Source organism: Cygnus olor, chromosome 10 (assembly GCF_009769625.2).
Source record: "Cygnus olor isolate bCygOlo1 chromosome 10, bCygOlo1.pri.v2, whole genome shotgun sequence".
NCBI lineage: Eukaryota > Metazoa > Chordata > Aves > Anseriformes > Anatidae > Cygnus > Cygnus olor.
Genome location: NC_049178.1, coordinates 17344894 through 17361521, shown reverse-complemented (window position 1 = coordinate 17361521; position 16628 = coordinate 17344894). Strand labels below are relative to the sequence as shown.

Genomic DNA, 16628 nt, shown 5'->3' with positions numbered 1-16628 from the left:
CGTTTCTCATGGCACAGACAGCTAACGATGCTTGAACCCAACAGCATCTTTTCACACCCTGCCAAAAGTTAATTATTCAGATAGAGAGGAACAATTACGTACCACACAACAACATATCAGCATTTCAAAGCCTGGGGAAACATCTCCAGGATCAAGACCAGCCTGATGTAGGGACAAATGCAATGCTGCCCGTGGCCCTGAGACCCCAGAAAACCCATGGCAGCATGTGGCAGCAAGGCAACGACGGGTCCTGGTGAGCTGCAGCCACACAGAGCGAGATGTGGGTCAGAAAACCTCTCCCAGCCCTCAACTGCAAGAGCACATGCTGGTTATGAAAGCACCAGCTAGGGCAGATCGGAGACACAAGGCTAGCAGGCGGTGAGCACACCGGGGTGGAGCAGGCAGCCCCAGGCGCGATTTTATTCCCCATGATTAAAAAAAAAAAAAAAAAAAAAAAAAAAAAAAAAAAAGCTGCTTGAAAACTAAGTGCCGAAGAGTCACAACCAAGGACATGTTTCCTCTGGAGGACTGGCCCGGGCTAGCCCAGCAGCTGTGGAGCAAAGCTCTGACCATGCGGGGCTGCTGCTGCAGGCACCGTGTCCCTGTCCCTGGATGGGTTTTGGTGGGACATGGCACAAGGCACACAGCCACCCCACGACCTCCTGGCAGAGCCCCAGTGTGAAGCCACAGGGGACATCAGAGCATCCCCTCACGTCCGTAACCCCCACAGCCCACTGTTGTGAAACGCTGCACAAAGGCAAATGCAACTGCAGATTTTAGGAACTGCTTTTAATCAGATCATTAAAGGATCAGACTCCAAAATGGAGATAGATATATGCCTCTGACTTCTCTCTTTTCCATTTCTTTCCTATCTGCTCAAAATGCCACTCATCAACACTGCTGCTGACTGGTGGCCTAACCCAGCCTTGCTGATGATCTGGTGTTAGCTTCTAGCCAAGAGGCAGCATAACAGAAGGGTGCCTTTTATTCTTTTTTTACTGTCTCCTCTGGCAGAGTGTTTTGGGGAGTAAGTCCGAGACGGATATATGGGGCAGCTCCATATCCTCTCGTTATGGAGGTGAGCACTTTGGGTGCCTTCTTCTACAGGCCCTCTGTACACCAAGCTGAAGGTAAGGTCAGCAGACAGCCCCACACCAAATGAGCACCAGGGCTTCCAGCCGCTGGGAACTGCTTCTTCCCCTGGTATTAAGATGCACCATGTGAATAAAATCAAGTCTTTGGGAACAGGGAAAGGTCTAAACCTCCCCAAAGGTCTGTTTCTCAGAGCTATCTCAGCTTTCTGTAGCTACTAAGGTGACAACGCTGTTGCCTTCTGGGACAATTGCACCCATTTTCATTACCCAAATCAGAAGCAACATGAAAGGAGACAAAGAACACAAAATACATGCTCCTTTTACATGGGAATTGCCAGAACGGAGCAGACTTGGAGGTCATATAGACGGCACCGCGCCCCTGCTGGTAGCCCAGCCTGACGCAGAGAGAAGGCAGATTTAGGATAGATACTGCAGCCCCTGCCTTACAGCTCACGCTGGTATCTCACCATCAGGGGCAGCTCACACCTCTTTCAGCATTTTTATAACCATGAGCACAGAAATAACCAGCCCTTCCCAGACCTTGCTAGCTCGTTGACTTCAGCAGAGCCCTCAGCCCAGCTACGTGTCGTCCGACAGCGCCGCGCCTTTTGGTAACGTTTCCACCACTTCCCCAGCCTCTGGGGCTCGCACCGTGTGCCTGCGGGATGCCAGATGCCGGAAGCTGCCTTCTCCATCATCCGCCCTGCCAAGCACTCCCAGGCTTTTTGCTAATGTAGCGGGGGGGCGGCAAAAAAAAAAAAAAAAAAAAAAGCATGTTTATAATCCATGTTGGATTTTAGTAATAAACATGTTCTACTCCTGGTTGAGTAACAGACAAGGATGCCCTGCCACTCGGCGAGGGGAGGAAGAGATACCTCCGGCTGTTTTGTAACCTGTGTTATAACACCCCCGGCGAGTGCCAGGACATGCTAGCAGAGAGAGGGAACACGCGGTGCATGCCAAAATCAACTCCACATCGGGGATTATACAATCGTTTCAAGAAGCGATGGCTGTGGTTGGGTTTTTTGCTTTTTTTTTTTTTTACAGCCCAGATGATGCTTTGGGCCAACGGCAGAGGTCAGAATTGCCTTCCTTTATGCAAGGGTCCGACAAGTCAGAGCAGAGGCCGGGGCTGCCTGCCAGTTTCGGCCAGGCTGCACTCAGGGCTCTGAGCACTAAGCTGAAGGAAAATTTATGCAACTACTTTTTTTTTTTTTTTCCCCTGTGTAACTCTGGGAAAAGCCCTTCGTCTTCAGTGCATGGTTTTGCACAACCCTAGGAAAGCAGCTGAACCACCCTAAGCACTAAATCGTGTTGCCTGGTTGCCTCCCCACGGCTCTGTCTATGAACAGACGTGGCTTTCCCCTTCCCATCTAATTGAGCATCATCTTTTTCACGCATATGGGAAAGAAAAGAAAATCCTGCTACTTCACAAGTGGCATTGAACATGGGTTTAGATGTCATTTTTTTGGGCGGGGGGAGCTCAGCCAGGAAAGGGGAGGACGTGGTGCTGTTTGCAGGGGGCTGTCCAGAAGAAGGCACGGAGAGAAACAAACAAAAAGTCAGAATGGATTTGGCAAAAACAAAGCAAAGATGCCACATCCACAGATGTGGGACTGAGCCTTTATTTCCCATTTGGGGCCATCCTCACGTCACCTTCCAGTCTCTAGATCAATTCTGGAGCCCCAGCATTGGCTTCCAAAGCTCCCCCCCAGGGCAGAGCACCGAAGCTGCTCCACCGACCACCTCGGGAGCCGAGCACTTTGGCAGGAGACGCTTAGCACTAAACACTAGGAAATCTCATGAAACCTTGGAATCAGAAGTCTAATCAAATCTTCCCAACCAGCTCCAGCTGTCATATTTACCAAAGCCCCTCAGGCATCAGCAATAGCTTAGCACGATGCTCACCACTTTGTCTTAGTGTGTGAACACACCTCAGAGATGCTGTAGCCCAGGCAGGGCAGGCAGCATGGACCGGACCCAAATGTCTGCCCATTTAATTGACGGTCCTGAGCGGAGCCATCCAGCATCAGCTGGATTTATCAGCTTGGTCTCAGCACAAAACCTGCAGTGATGGCACGGGGCGAGGTGGCGGCTTTGGGGTGGAGCAGGAGGAGGAGGAGGGAGAGGAAGCAGCCGGTGCAGGGAGGCTGCAGGAGCAGGAGCCAAGGTGCTAAACTCTGGCTGAACTCGAGGGGAAGGCAAGGAAACCCACACCAGCTGACACATTTTCTACGGGCTCCAGCACTAGAAAAGAGGTGGACAAGCTGAGCACCTCGCAGCAGGGAGGCTCTGGTGCCACCAGCAGAGGACACGCAAAGCATCCCTTTATTTTCATATACAACGAAGGGTGCTGTGTGGGCAGTGGTACACGCTGACAGTCGGCTCCAAAGCCCGAGGCACTGAGGGGAGCCTTCTGACAGCTTCAATGGGCTTCAGATCCGGGAACAAAGAGAACAAAGTCTCTGCGTTCAGAGCAGCCCAGATTCCCACGCGCGGTTGTTGATTTTAGAAAACAGCCAAAAGAGACAGCAAGCCTCTCGCTGTGTGTGCCACGCCAGGCATACACAGCTATCACAGCAAGCTCAGAGGCTAAGGCTGCAGAAAAAACTTGTGTAAAACAAGCATCCGAAATTACTCACTCAGGGGAGGTTACCTGCAGGATAATGCATGATGCCTCTCGTCCCCGACCCAGAGGATGCTGCCGCGGGGTTGCTGGCTGTAGCACTGCGGTGCTCGGGCGTCTGGCGAGGGGTCCCGCTTCTCAGCACGATGCAGTGTGGCACACGAGGGCCAGGCACAGCCCCAGCCCAGGGAGAGGCTGCGCGGGGAGGGTGGCCCCGGGCTGGGGCTGTGCTCGTGCCAGCTGCTGCTGCTGGCCCCCGCCCAGGGTGCGGGCAGCGGTGAGATCCAACAGTGTCTGACATGAGAAATGGGGGGAGGGAAAAAAAAAAAAAAAACTTTCGGTGCCTGCACTTTATGTAAGAGCAATATTCACATCCGGACCTTGGGAAGCTGCTGGCTCTCAAGGAGCTACTCCGCAATTTCGTAACCTCCTGGTTACATAGCACAGAAGACACGTCCCGGCTGAGCCATCAGGTGTGGAGCCCCAGGACTTTGAAGCCCAGCTTATTTAAAAGTGGCCCACGGACATGAGGTTGCCCCACACAGCACACAGTGCTCCTGGGCCAAGCTCCAAGGCCAGGTCCCTGCATGGGCTGAGGGACCCCCAGAAATCTCCCAGAGAAGTGCTGGTGGGGGGAGGCTGGAGGAGGCATCAGGAGAACCTGGTGGGAACCTCCAAGGTATCTGACAGCTCCGGTAGCCCCCGATGGGTAGATGATGACAGCTCTGGTGCCATCTCTCTGGGTGGCTGTAGCACTGTGGGATCAGGAATGCTTTCCAGAAGAGCACCAAGCGAGGGCAGCACAGCCCACGTCTGTGGCCGTGCATGTCCTGCCTGGAGAACCACAACCCGTGTCCAAGTCCGTCCTGCTGGCAAGCTGCTGCTCGAGGATGTGGCAGTCTTTGGCCGTGACAAACAGATGGGCATTGGAAAGTCAGTTCATCCATATTTGTGCAATACGAGACATTTTGCTGCCCCCAAAATAGAATGGGAAAGTATAAATGGAAAATAAGTAAACGCCAGCACAAAAGAGTAAAAGAAAAGCAAACAAAGTCCCAACACTCAGTAGATTGCTATTAATCAAAACAAACAAGCTGACGACCGAACTCACTGCATACCTAAGATTATTCCAGTTTGTAAGTTAGTAAACAGCCAGCTGTATTAGACCTGTGGCCCCCGTGGAAAACAATGCAAACTGTGTTTGGATTGGGAGTTAAAATTTCAGATGAGTATTTGGTGAACAGGCTAAGAGCTTTAATATGCCACCTAAGCCTCTCTCCACTAGCTTTGGAGGTGACTTTGGGCAAGTTGCTCCTCTTTTGGTGACTCCATCTCCTCCTCTGTACAATGGGGATAACAGCCTGTCCTGCGGAAAGCACTTTGCCATCTGGAGACGGAGCCAGCAGCGAGAGCTGGATGTTAGGCATTACTGCCCTCCCAGGGCAGCACTGCGTGGCTTTAGAGGAGTTTATTCCTGTAGCTTTTTCCCAAAATGAAATCTGAGATAAATCTAGGTTCCTAGATGGGTTTGGCTACAACTAAGCCTTGAATGCTAGCACTTGTCTCTTGTGGAGCAACTTTTACCAATCTCTGCTTTTATGCCTGTTTTCAGTTATCTTGATCTTTGTTCTGAACAAGGGCAGCTTTCAGAGAAATGGCGAAGGAGAAGGCAGGGATGGGTTTGTACCTTCAGGCCCTGCTGGTGAAACCAAAGGAAGATCTTCCCCCATGCGTGGCGCAGAGAGCCACGTCAAGGGAGAATTTGGTGTGGTGGGCTGAGCCCACCCGTGAGATCACAAGGAAGAGAACAGATCCTGGTACCTAGTCCACATTGCTGATTTTGAAATGGCTCCTTTGTAGGGAAACTTTGGCATTTATAGACCCACGGAAAGCTGGGCAAACTAATCAAGACTCAGCTCACCCCCCAGCCAAACAGCCCTTCGGGGGACAAACACTTGCTGATTATTTTTTTAAACCTATGATAAAATCTGAAAGCAACAAAAAGAATCATTCCATTTCTCAATGCAATACTGGGAATGTGAGCCCAGATCGGCCAGTGCTGAACCTGTCCCCGTGCTCCTGCTCCCATTGCGCTGCCATAAAAGCAGGTCAGAGCCCCAGCCTGAGGTCTGTGCAACAAAGGAAGTTCCTGAACAGCACTGAGAACCACAGAAATTGTTTTCATAACTTTAAATTTGCTGTAGGGCATCATGTTGGGTGTTAATTCATGCACTCCTATTGTACTTCTTAGGCATTATAAAACTAGCTGATTATACAAGCCCAGCCCGGTGCCCGCACATGTCTTCAAACGCTCCTACCACCCCTAGCCTGCATCCCCATTAGATAACCTCAGTTTTGTAACTGGTCTCCTCGCCACCTCCCCTTCCAACACCTGGTCACCTGGAGACTTTAAAAAGCGCCTCAAAGGCACCCAGCTCCATGAGCTCTCTTCACGAGGAGATTTTCCTTTCTGGAAACATGCCGGTGTCAGAAGAGCGCTTTGCTCCCGTGCCCCCGGCCGCCGTGTCCGAGGAGCCCCGGCACACGGACTTCCAGCTGGTGCGAGTCAAGAGCACGTGGTGCAGGATCAAGAAAGGAGAAGCCCTTTCCGACTGTGAGGACAAGATAACTCTCTCTGAAGCCAAAATGTAAGTATAGGAGCCCGTGTTGCTCGTTTGGCTCCGGCTAGCCAAAGAGCGCTGTCACCCTTGTGGGACGCGTTTCAGACAGACAAACCCTCTGTGAGCCACCGCAGCTGAAATCCATCACTAAGCGCATGCCAGTATGGAAAGGGCTTCAAAACAAGTGCCATTCTTGGCATGAACTGGCTCAGTTACTGAGGCCGTTTTATCTGAAGCCTAAACTTCTGTAGATGGAAAGGTTCTTAAATCTACTGAACAACTTACGTGGTCCTGAAGGCTGTCTCTTAAGGGTCATGTACTGGAGATGGTTGCACATGCTGTGAAATTACAGCATTTATGTATATGTTTGCTGCATTAAAATGTGCATGATGATGCTTTTAGTAACACTGCATTTTAAAAGCCCAGAAGAAACTTTTTGGAAGGTAAAAATCTTCACTATTTTTCTTTAACACTTCAAGTTAGGGCCAGATTTAGAGGCAATTTAGTGTCAAAGAAAGCAGACACACACCTGTTAGACCTCTAAGGAGAAGGTCAGGCATGTGGAAAGAAATTGGGCATGTAGAGAAACATGATTATCCAATGAGCCATCAACTCATTCAAAAAACAAACCAAATATTCACAGAAACTTTCAATTTTTATCCAACTGCAGCTTAAGATGAGGTCTCATATAAAATACACTTTGCGGTTTCATTCTGTCCTTTTTTTTTTCCTCCTTTTCCTTTCCACGTCCTTTCTGGATTCACAACAAACTAAAAACCCTCTTGTTTTTTCCCTGGCTCCCTCTTCCCAGCAGCAGAAGTAATAACTAGGTTGCAGGGCTATGTTCTTCACTGGTATCGATAGATACTACGTGTTAATTTCATGGCCTTTTTTTTCCATTAAAACTCCAGTATGGAAATCTTTCCCAACTCTTAAGTCCCTTTCTGTCCCTACCAGGGTGTGTTTCCTATTTCTATCATATTTATTCTGAGATACGTTGACCCACTCTTACAGATATATAGGAGATAATATTTTGTTTGGAGTTCTGCACGTGTATGGGGGGAGATAGGCAGGAATAAATCAACTCTTATCAGCAAATCTACAAGGGAGAGGATGATTCCTTCATGAACTCTTTGAAAAATTTGAGAATTGCTAACCACTACCTTCTGGGAAACTGAAATTATTGGTCTGGGGTTTTCTGTTGCTTTGACAAGTATGTAAACTGGAGGGGAAATGGTTTATTTCTTTAGCCCTTCTAAGGGCTAGAAGTTGGCAGCCCCACACCTTTGCAGCACACAGGCACAGACACCACATGTTCCCCACCCCGGCCACCTCCTTAAACTGGTCCAGATGTGCAGAGTACAAAAGAGGAGGATAATGATTTCAAACCAATGTTTTCCGATCCCCTCCAGAGGTGAATGTGTCTCCAAAAGTGGGATTTCCTGGACAATCGAAGCTCCCATCTATTTTTGCTACAAAGTGGTAGAAACGTACGATATTCTGGATCCCTCTAACACCACTCTCCTCTGGGGTCACATCACTGACCCCCAGCAGCTCGAGCTAGCCACTAGCGGCAAAAAGAGGCTGAGGCGCTTCATTGTCATAGATGAAGTCGTTGATGAACTTTATGGCTCCAAAGTCAGGCAGTACTTTGAAGAGAATGAGGTTCAGCACAAAATCCTCGCCCTGCCGACCACCGAAGAAACGAAATCCATGGACCTGGTCTTGAACATCCTGCAAGAAGTGCAGAACTTCAGCATCGACAGGCGAACAGAGCCCATCATTGCCATCGGAGGCGGCGTCTGCCTGGACATCGTGGGACTGGCTGCGTCCCTCTACAGGAGACGCACGCCTTACATTCGCGTCCCAACCACCCTCCTCTCCTACGTTGATGCCAGCGTGGGAGCAAAGAACGGGGTGAATTTCCTCCAGTGCAAGAACAAGCTCGGGGGCTACACTCCCCCCGTAGCTAGTTTCCTGGACAGGTCCTTCATTCAGAGCATCCCTCGGCGACACATCTCCAACGGCCTTGGCGAAATTTTAAAGGTAAGAGCTTTTGCAACTGCAGTTTTTAAACCTGAAGTATTGGTAAGGTGTCCATCAGCATCCACAGCACTATGGACACAAGGGTGGGTCACTGAGGCTGCATGGGGACTTGTAACTGTCATTGAGCCTACACGTAAGTTTTTACAGCTGCCAAATTTGTTAGAATATCCCTTACACACACACAGTGCCTCGTGCTAACTCTGCAGAGTAAACACCGCAACTCAAGGCCAGACACAGATGCACAACCACGGAAGGAAGAGAAAGATCTGTAGCACACTTACAAGAGCTGCTGGCAGACAATTCCAGGCTCATTATACTGGGGATTAATAATCTGCAAGATCATTTGCACCTACCTCGGGGGGTATGTCAAGTGTGGTCAATCAATCTCCTGCGAGACAAAATCTACTTCTAAAATTACCTGGGAAGTGCATGGTAAATGGTTCTGTGCTTGAAGAGCTTTGAAAACTTCTGATAAAGTAGAGTTCAAGCTATTCAAGTGTATTAAATATGAGTTCATCAGTAGTTTTTTCAGTGCTTGCACAGTGGGAAGTCCCCAGGATATCTGGAAGTTTCTGGCAGGCACCGAGAAACCCACTAGCCGCTGCTTCCCACTGCAGGATGGGTCTAATGCCAGAGTCAGAGGGTGAAAGATCACATACTTGTAACCATGAAACCCCTTCTGAACCCTCATATTCTCTGTATTGCAGTACTTTCCCAATTTCTCTTCCCCAAAGAGCAATTGCAAGAATTAGATAAGAGTTGACCCGGGGATGTCCACCAGCCAGCTGGAACCACCTCGAGGTTGTGCAGGAGCAAGCGAACTTGCCCAGCAGTGCTGCCACACAACTCTGACATTTTACCATTTCCACACCCTTTTTGCAAACATCTCCACTTACCATAGCCAAAAACGCACATGACACCACTGTGACACATTCATAGAGACCTGCTGAATATTCACCAAACCAGCATATCCTCCCTGTTCCCACAGTCCCATATGCATGCTGGCAGGAACTGTGGCTATAGAAATACTGTTTCAGGTTGTACAGGTAGAATTTGCCCTTGTTTCAAACATGCAGGTACTCCTGCTAGCACGCAACACAGCACTATAGTCCACTCTATCAAAATGTTCAATTTTCAGCAGCAAATACAGGAATCACATAGCTATCTTTAATTACCTCTTCGGTTCTTTATCCTAGATGGCACTCATGAAACACAAAGGGCTCTTTGACCTGCTCAAGAGCCACGGGAAATACCTGCTGGACACCAAGTTCCAGTCTTGCAGTGGCCCTGCTGACCACGGCGATGCTGCACTGCAGACCACCAGGATTGCCATCGAAACCATGCTGGAAGAGCTGGCTCCCAACCTCTGGGAGGACGACCTGGACAGACTGGTGGATTTTGGTCACCTTATAAGCCCAGAACTGGAAATGGTGAGTGACAGACTTTAGACTGCAATGCCTTGTTTAATAAATAAATAAAAGAGGTGCTCAAATAGCAACATGAAAACTTTGTGCAAAAAGAGTTGAGCTGAAGTGAATGCAAGCTACCCCAGAGCACCCAATGCACTCAACCTGGTCCCGGTGGCTAAAGAGATGCCTTCCCCTGCCCCATTTCCCCCACACCCTCATCCGTGTTTCCTATTCAGAAAATTGTTGCAGCTTCTTGCTGGGCAATTACCAAAGCACAGAGGTGACCAGATTTCAGTGGAGCCACTGGAAGTCACCAGCTCAAACTGTAACAATGTAAAGGCATGGAGACCACAGCCTGTATCACTGGGGGAAAATTGCTGCTGAGGACTGAAGGGGGAGGACCAGATCTTAGGCAAAATTCAGAGCTCTCCTCTCCATCCTATTTTGCTCTTCATCAGCGATTTGAATGGGAGTAGAATTAGAACCTAGATCCCTATGGGCCATTTTGTATGCCATTAATCATTTGTGAAAGAGACCACCCCCTGCGACCCATAAATCACAAGATGCTAAGATCCAGCATACGTGTACTTCTACCACGGAGCTGAATGTTAATTGTCACAAGTACTTTTAGAAAAATAACAACCAGTTTCCTATTTGGCAACCCAATCCTTTTCCCCCACCCACCCTTGCTCTGTTTCAGAGGGTTTTGCCGTCGCTGATGCACGGCGAAGCCGTGAACATAGACATGGCCTTCATGACATACGTGGCCCATGCGCGGGGGCTCCTCAGCGCCGGCGAGAAGGAGCAGATCATCCAGTGCATGCGGGGCCTGGAGCTGCCCATCTGGCACAGCGGCTGCAGCTGGGCCCTCATCAAGAAGGCCCTGAAGGAGCGCCTGAAGCACAGCGGGGGGCTGCCTCGCATGCCGCTGCCCACCGGCCTCGGCATGGCAGGTACGGCGGCGAGGAGCACCAGGGACACCCCGGGGTGGCGACACATGGGGTAGCAGGCATCCCGGCACGGTGACATGCTGGAGAGCGTGTCCTGAGGCTCTGCTGCTCATTACGCCTCTCTTAACTTCTCAACAAGCCTGCAGAGAGGCAGGGCCCTCCGCCAGCATGCAGCCACCTGAGCTCGGTTAAGGACCGAGACCCCGTGCATTGTGTGACTGCCCGGTGCACATGGCAGACATGTTCACAAACTGACGGTCTAAATGCAGTGCTGGGGCAGACATAGCAACAGGGTCGGAAGAGAAAAATAATTCCTTCATTATACTTAAGAATAGTTCTTAAATAGTCCTTTGGAAAAGGGATTTAGTGTGCCTAGAACTGATACTGGAAAACTAAATAATAACTGTCCAGTGTCTTGGGTGAAATATTCTTACCTATAAGACATTAAAAACAACAAAATAACAAAACCACTAAACCAGAAGCAATACACGGGACGAGGTTGCCCTCTCTTACATCAATATCCAGACTCTTTCCATTAAGCTTCAGTCTCTAAGCACTCACAAGAAGTCAGGCTCTTGCAAACTGTTTGGAGGAGCTGCTCTCCCCCTAGTGAATCAGCTGTGAAAAACTTCCCTGGATGCCCAGCTAACTGCGGGTCTTATTTTACAGACATTTTCAATGACACCAGCGAGGAGACCCTGGAAAGAGCGTACGAGCTGTGGGTCAGGGACTGCAGGACGGCACTGGAGGAAGGGCTGGCTGCCCTCTGAGAGCCGTGAGGCCTGGCCGAGGTCCTGCCCGTGTGTGGAGCTGCTCGACATCATAAATGAGCGGGCAGGACTGAATTTAAACAGAATAAACACAGCAGCACCTGCGCACCCATGAAAACTCCAGAGCTGCAGGGAGCAAGAACAACACTGGTGTCTGACCCAATTTACCTCTTTTGGTTGCTCTAGCTGGAAGTGAATTCGTTAGAGCAGCACTGTGCTCACACAGGGACCACTCAGCAGCGAAACCATCCGCTGTAGGTGTTAGCGAGCTCACGTCTCCTTAGGTGGGAGGTGGGCGGTGTTTGTTCACTCACCTGGTTCATCCGTCTCCACGGTCCTGCACAGCATTTTCCCATCGTTGCTCGTTGGACCCCTCAGGTCGACAGGCGTACAGCCTACAGACCACAGGGAAGAAGCATCTTGATATCACCTCATAAAATCTCCACGCTATATAAAATATTTCAGAGGGATATCTCCCTCGTTGGTTTTGGCACCCTGAGTACTTCTCGCATTCTCAGTTCATTCAAATTAGCAAGAAAAATAAACAGCTATCGGCCTTTGCTCTCAGCACAGGGGAACGGCAGCAGCAGGCCACCTCAGGCCGTCCCAGACCAGCAGATGGCCCTGCTGTGACACAGGACTGGCTCTGTCCCTTGGCAGCCCTTACAATCGCCCTGATGTGCTGTCAGGCCTCATCGTGCTGCTGAAATCTACAGCAGTGGCTTTACTGCACATCCCCTACAAACCGCTGGTGTGACAAAAATGGTACCATTTGCACCAAGCGTTGCCTGTGAACCAGGTTGAGCTTCAGGCTGGAGCAGCAGAAAGCCCTGGGCTCCCCTTCAGGGCGGGCTTCCAGGAGTCTCCCGTTGCTGGGCTGCTCCCTCCCCACCTCAGGGCTTCCAGGTCGGTGAGGTCAGCTGGGAAATGGAGAAACCAGGGGGCTCACAGCCATTTCGTCACCTCCTGCTGCCTCAGTGACACCTCTTGGGATCCTGACAGGCACAGGACAGGTTAGATATCAGATGGTGACTGAAAAAACGTAAAGGCAATGTCGTCCTTCTCCCTGGAGGCTGAATCAAAGGAATCACAGTCAACAAACTGCCTTTGAATTATTTACAGCATTATTTTTTTTTGTTTTCTTGTATCATACCGGTTTGTGCTGATGTGCTGGGTTCTGTTTTGCTGAAGTAATAAAAGCTATTAAAACTGGGAAACTTTAAAAATAATTATTCCATTGCTAACCACAGCACGCGTGTCTTTGTATGTACATGTGCTCAAGACACTGGAGTGAGGAATAGACGTACGATGAATCTCTTTTCCTCTTGAGCCTGGAGAACGTGGGCCTAGAAGTTTGTGGAAAGCCTTCCCACCCTTCTCCAAAGGCTCCCAGTGACGTTGTGTCTGTACTGCAGACTGATGCTAGCACAGAAAGGGATGGTACAACAGAAGACACGGATCTACATTTTTTAGGAATATGGAAGAGCCCCAGGTCAGCAGAGCCTAGGGACAACGCGATGTGACACCCCGGAGGGGAGGTCCCCATGCCTCGGTCCCACCCGGTGCCAGTCACCTCTCGGAGCTAACCTGGGACCACAGACTGGTAGCTCTGGTAGCTCCTCTCCAGGCTTATGGTGACCACCTGAGTATGCTCATGAGTGGCTTTCCCCCTCTCTGGAGGGGGAGCTGGAAGGGCCACTTCTCACATCAGATAACCCAGAAATGAACACGGGCTGCCCAACAGTGTCCTTCAGTGCAGGAGTCCTCCCCCATCCACCTGCCTGGAGGAGGCACAAGACAAACATCTGCTTTAGTTACTTACTTTGAGCATTTTGTGAGAGATCCTCGGAGGCCCAAAGGCATTTAGCCCTCCAGTCCCATGGAAAGCCATGGACTTAGCACAGTCCACCAGAAACAAACCCAGAAGAGTCCCAAAAGCTCATGTACCCCGTAGGTGCCCAACACACAAGACCCTTCGATATCGGTGACCAGCTGGCCCACAGGCAGGTTTTGCCTCCGTCCTCAGGTGCTGCAGTGTGTAACAACATATCAGAGAAGCCAGAGCACAATTAAGGCTGAAAAGTGAACACATGATTATTGTTTTTTACCCTTCCTTCTGCCGTGGGTGACAGAACACAATCAACCCCTGACACGCTTGGTTGCTTAGTAGCAGCCAGCCACATTTTTAATTACATACTACAGTGTGCTAAAGAACATAAAACGGCTGTGTGACTGATACGTGTGTGTGTGGAGAAGGGCATGTGACAGCAACTAAATTGCTTCAACGTCTGATAAAGAGAGCCTCTGCCAGGCTTGTCATTGAAAGATCGAGGAAAGGAGGTAGGAATCATTATTAATAAAACAGCGACTTTTTAAAATACACCTCATTGTTTGCAGTGCTTTTTTTTTTTTTTTTTTAAAGTGTCTGGAATGAATTTAATTCTTTTTCATTTATCCAGCTTTGATTTAATTCCTGCTTTTCAAATGGAACTGTTACCATTAGACCTAACATCTCTGCTTATTTTCCTATTACTTCAATGACACATCACTCCAACGAAGGAGGCAGAAAGCCGTGTGGGACCCAGCTGCATTCTCCGCGATGCAAGTTCTTCATGGAGTTGTTTGGACAACATTGCTTCAGTGATGAGCGAGCGAGGAATCATTTTATTATTGGCATGTTCTGAAGCCGCTCCTGTTGCAACTGTCTGCTCTGGAAACCGCTTCTTGGCTGCCTCCAGGGCTCTGATATTTCTTAATGGCAGAGTAACCAAGCGGTTATTACTCACATCCAGTCAATAGCAGTGTTCAGCATACCCTGCGCAACATGACGAGGCCAGAGGTTGTGAGCGGACGCTGAAAGATCCTGCCTATTTAAATCCTGCCTGTATTTAAAGATAAAAGATCCTGCCTGTATTTAAAGCAGCTGTATTTAAAGCAGCTCAGCAAACACCACCAAGCCCACCAGCAACTGCCCCATTCTTCCCCTCGTGCATCATGCTCGCGACCGCCCTGCGCTGGAGCCGTCACCTTGAGCACCACCATACAAATTACACCCTGCATCCCAGCACAACCACCTGCAGACCACAGCATGAGCTCAGACGGGGGTTTGCTGGTGCTGGAGGAGAGCAGTGGGGCTGGCAGTACAGCACAGCTTGCCGTGGAGACTCCGTGGCCCCCTCCAGCTGCCCTAATGGCCTGTACGCTTCCACAGCTGCAGGAAGGCATCCACTGCACACACACGTTACACCCCAACCGTGGTGTTTTTTATAAACACATTTAGAGACGTCAGTACTTTGATGCTTTGCATGCCGTGGTTTGTCCTGCAGACCGTAGCAGTCTTGTCGTTGCCTCTCACGACACTTGGGCAGCATTTAATGCCATGGCCAGTGCTCAGCAGAAGCCTTCCTGCTCCTCCGTGACCCAGGTGAGGAGGCTGTAAAAAAAGGTAGATTTCCATTGAAGCTGTACCTCGAGGCCTCGGTGGAGCCGTGAGCCTCAATACACGCCTGTTAAGAGTTTCCCTCAAAAACTCAGTTAAAAACAGAGCTGTTTTAAGTAAGGATGCGTTTTGGATCAGAGGCAAAGACACAGTAGCGGTATGTGCAGCACGCATCTAACCCACAAGCCAGGATCCAGGCCTGTGCATCCATTTCAACAAATCAAGGACACTTTGCCAAGCCATTCCCCTGCAATTTTAAGCAAATACATTTCAGAAGAGCTTGAGACACAGCGAGTATAATCAGCTTTCAGTGCCAAGACCACCCCAACTGAACAGCACCAGGAGGGCAGCCCCTGAAGCCACCAAGGCAGCGCAGCGAGGCTCTTCCCAGCATTTCCCAGCACCAGGAGCACCGAGAGGGAAGCACAACGCAGGGAGGTGACAGCAGAAACCTGCCACACCAAGGCACTGCTCAAGCAGCCCTGCAGCACAGCATCCCACAGCCCCACTGTTGGACTTCCCAGCAAACCAGACCCTACACGGCACTGGCAACCTCATCCATATCCTTTCTCGTACCCCGCACAGGATTTTTCAGGCTTGTCCAAAGGAGATAAAAGGCTCCCAACAAGCACCACCACGATCTATTTGCTGCCACAAATGGAGCAGCTTCTTACAGCTATTACCCAACGCCAGGTTTGCTTCCTGCTCCTCTCGAGGTCCTGCAATCCAGCCACAATTACAACAGCTGCTCCCACCGACAGCAAGAAACGCGCTCCCAAAATGCAGCACTGACAGATCTGGCCACAGAAAGGAAAGCCAAAATACACCTAAAAGCCTCAACCAATTCAGAAACATCATCCTGGCTGCTGACAAACAGACTTGCTGCTGCAGAACTAAACAGTCACATCCTAATGCTGTGCTGAACTCCTGCAGAAACAGCATTACAGTCTGCTGGAAACATTCACGAGCTTTAACTCAAACATCTCCTACAAAGGGGGTGCAGGGCTCTTCTGCTTATCCCTAGCAAAGTCAGGAAGCTACACCCAGCATGATTTCTTTTGTTGTTTTTAAATCAACATTTTAAATTGAGTTCACCTGAACTACCAAGTATTTTCTATTCCTCAATAGGTAAAGGATTTTCAAAAGAGCCAGTTTCAAGACCTGTATTATTTTTTTGCAGTTAACGTACTCAGGACTGCAAAGCCATGAGACACCACGTTCACCACCATCGCAGCAACGTCCACAGAGACGGTGAGGACTCCATGCCAGGAGCACAGCGAGCTGTCAAAGAACAGGACCTGAATAGATGCAAACAACAGCAAGACAGGCAAATACCGAGATGGGAAGACAGAACAAACCCCACCGCCTCCTCGCCGGCACTGGCGCAGCTCCAGGCACAACCCAGGAGCGGCTGCGGGCACGTTTGGCCAGCGGAGATTGTGGGGTGACCAGCGGCAGGGCTGGGCACCGTGCCTGGCTGCGGGAGGAGATGGCAGCAGGGGCAGCTCCGGTGCAGCCCGAAGTGCTGACTGCCACCAGCTCAGGAGCACGGACACAGCCACCGCCAAGCCGCAGACAGGGGAGCATGGCTGGGACTTGGGATGCACACACACAAAAATAAAAACACACCGACAAGATTCACTTAGACAGAAAACGAGTGGCTGACACAGACG

The 16628-nt window shown here is 50.0% G+C and overlaps 2 protein-coding genes across 3 annotated transcripts in view; one reads left to right on the top strand and one right to left on the bottom strand.

Annotated features, from left to right (window-relative positions):
* LOC121075355 overlaps positions 1–5410 on the bottom strand; it is a 35228-nt gene extending 29818 nt beyond the window's left edge. Inside the window, exons 1-2 of one of the 2 annotated variants that reach the window (XM_040568480.1) lie at positions 5305–5410; positions 3751–4014 (exon numbers count right to left, since the gene is read on the bottom strand). In XM_040568480.1, the coding sequence (XP_040424414.1) occupies positions 3751–3766 (16 nt within the window). In that variant the 5' untranslated portion in view covers positions 3767–4014; positions 5305–5410. Of the gene's footprint in view, positions 1–1634; positions 1781–3750; positions 4015–5304 lie in introns of those variants that run through there. The other variant, XM_040568481.1, reaches the window with a different exon arrangement.
* A 126-nt stretch (positions 5411–5536) lies between these two features.
* LOC121075357 (2-epi-5-epi-valiolone synthase-like) lies at positions 5537–12372 on the top strand. Its single transcript, XM_040568495.1, has 5 exons — positions 5537–6368; positions 7754–8387; positions 9584–9817; positions 10497–10749; positions 11416–12372. Exons 1-5 carry the CDS (start codon positions 6160–6162, stop codon positions 11514–11516), a joined length of 1431 nt encoding a protein of 476 aa, XP_040424429.1. The 5' UTR covers positions 5537–6159; the 3' UTR covers positions 11517–12372.
* Positions 12373–16628: the final 4256 nt, after the last annotated feature.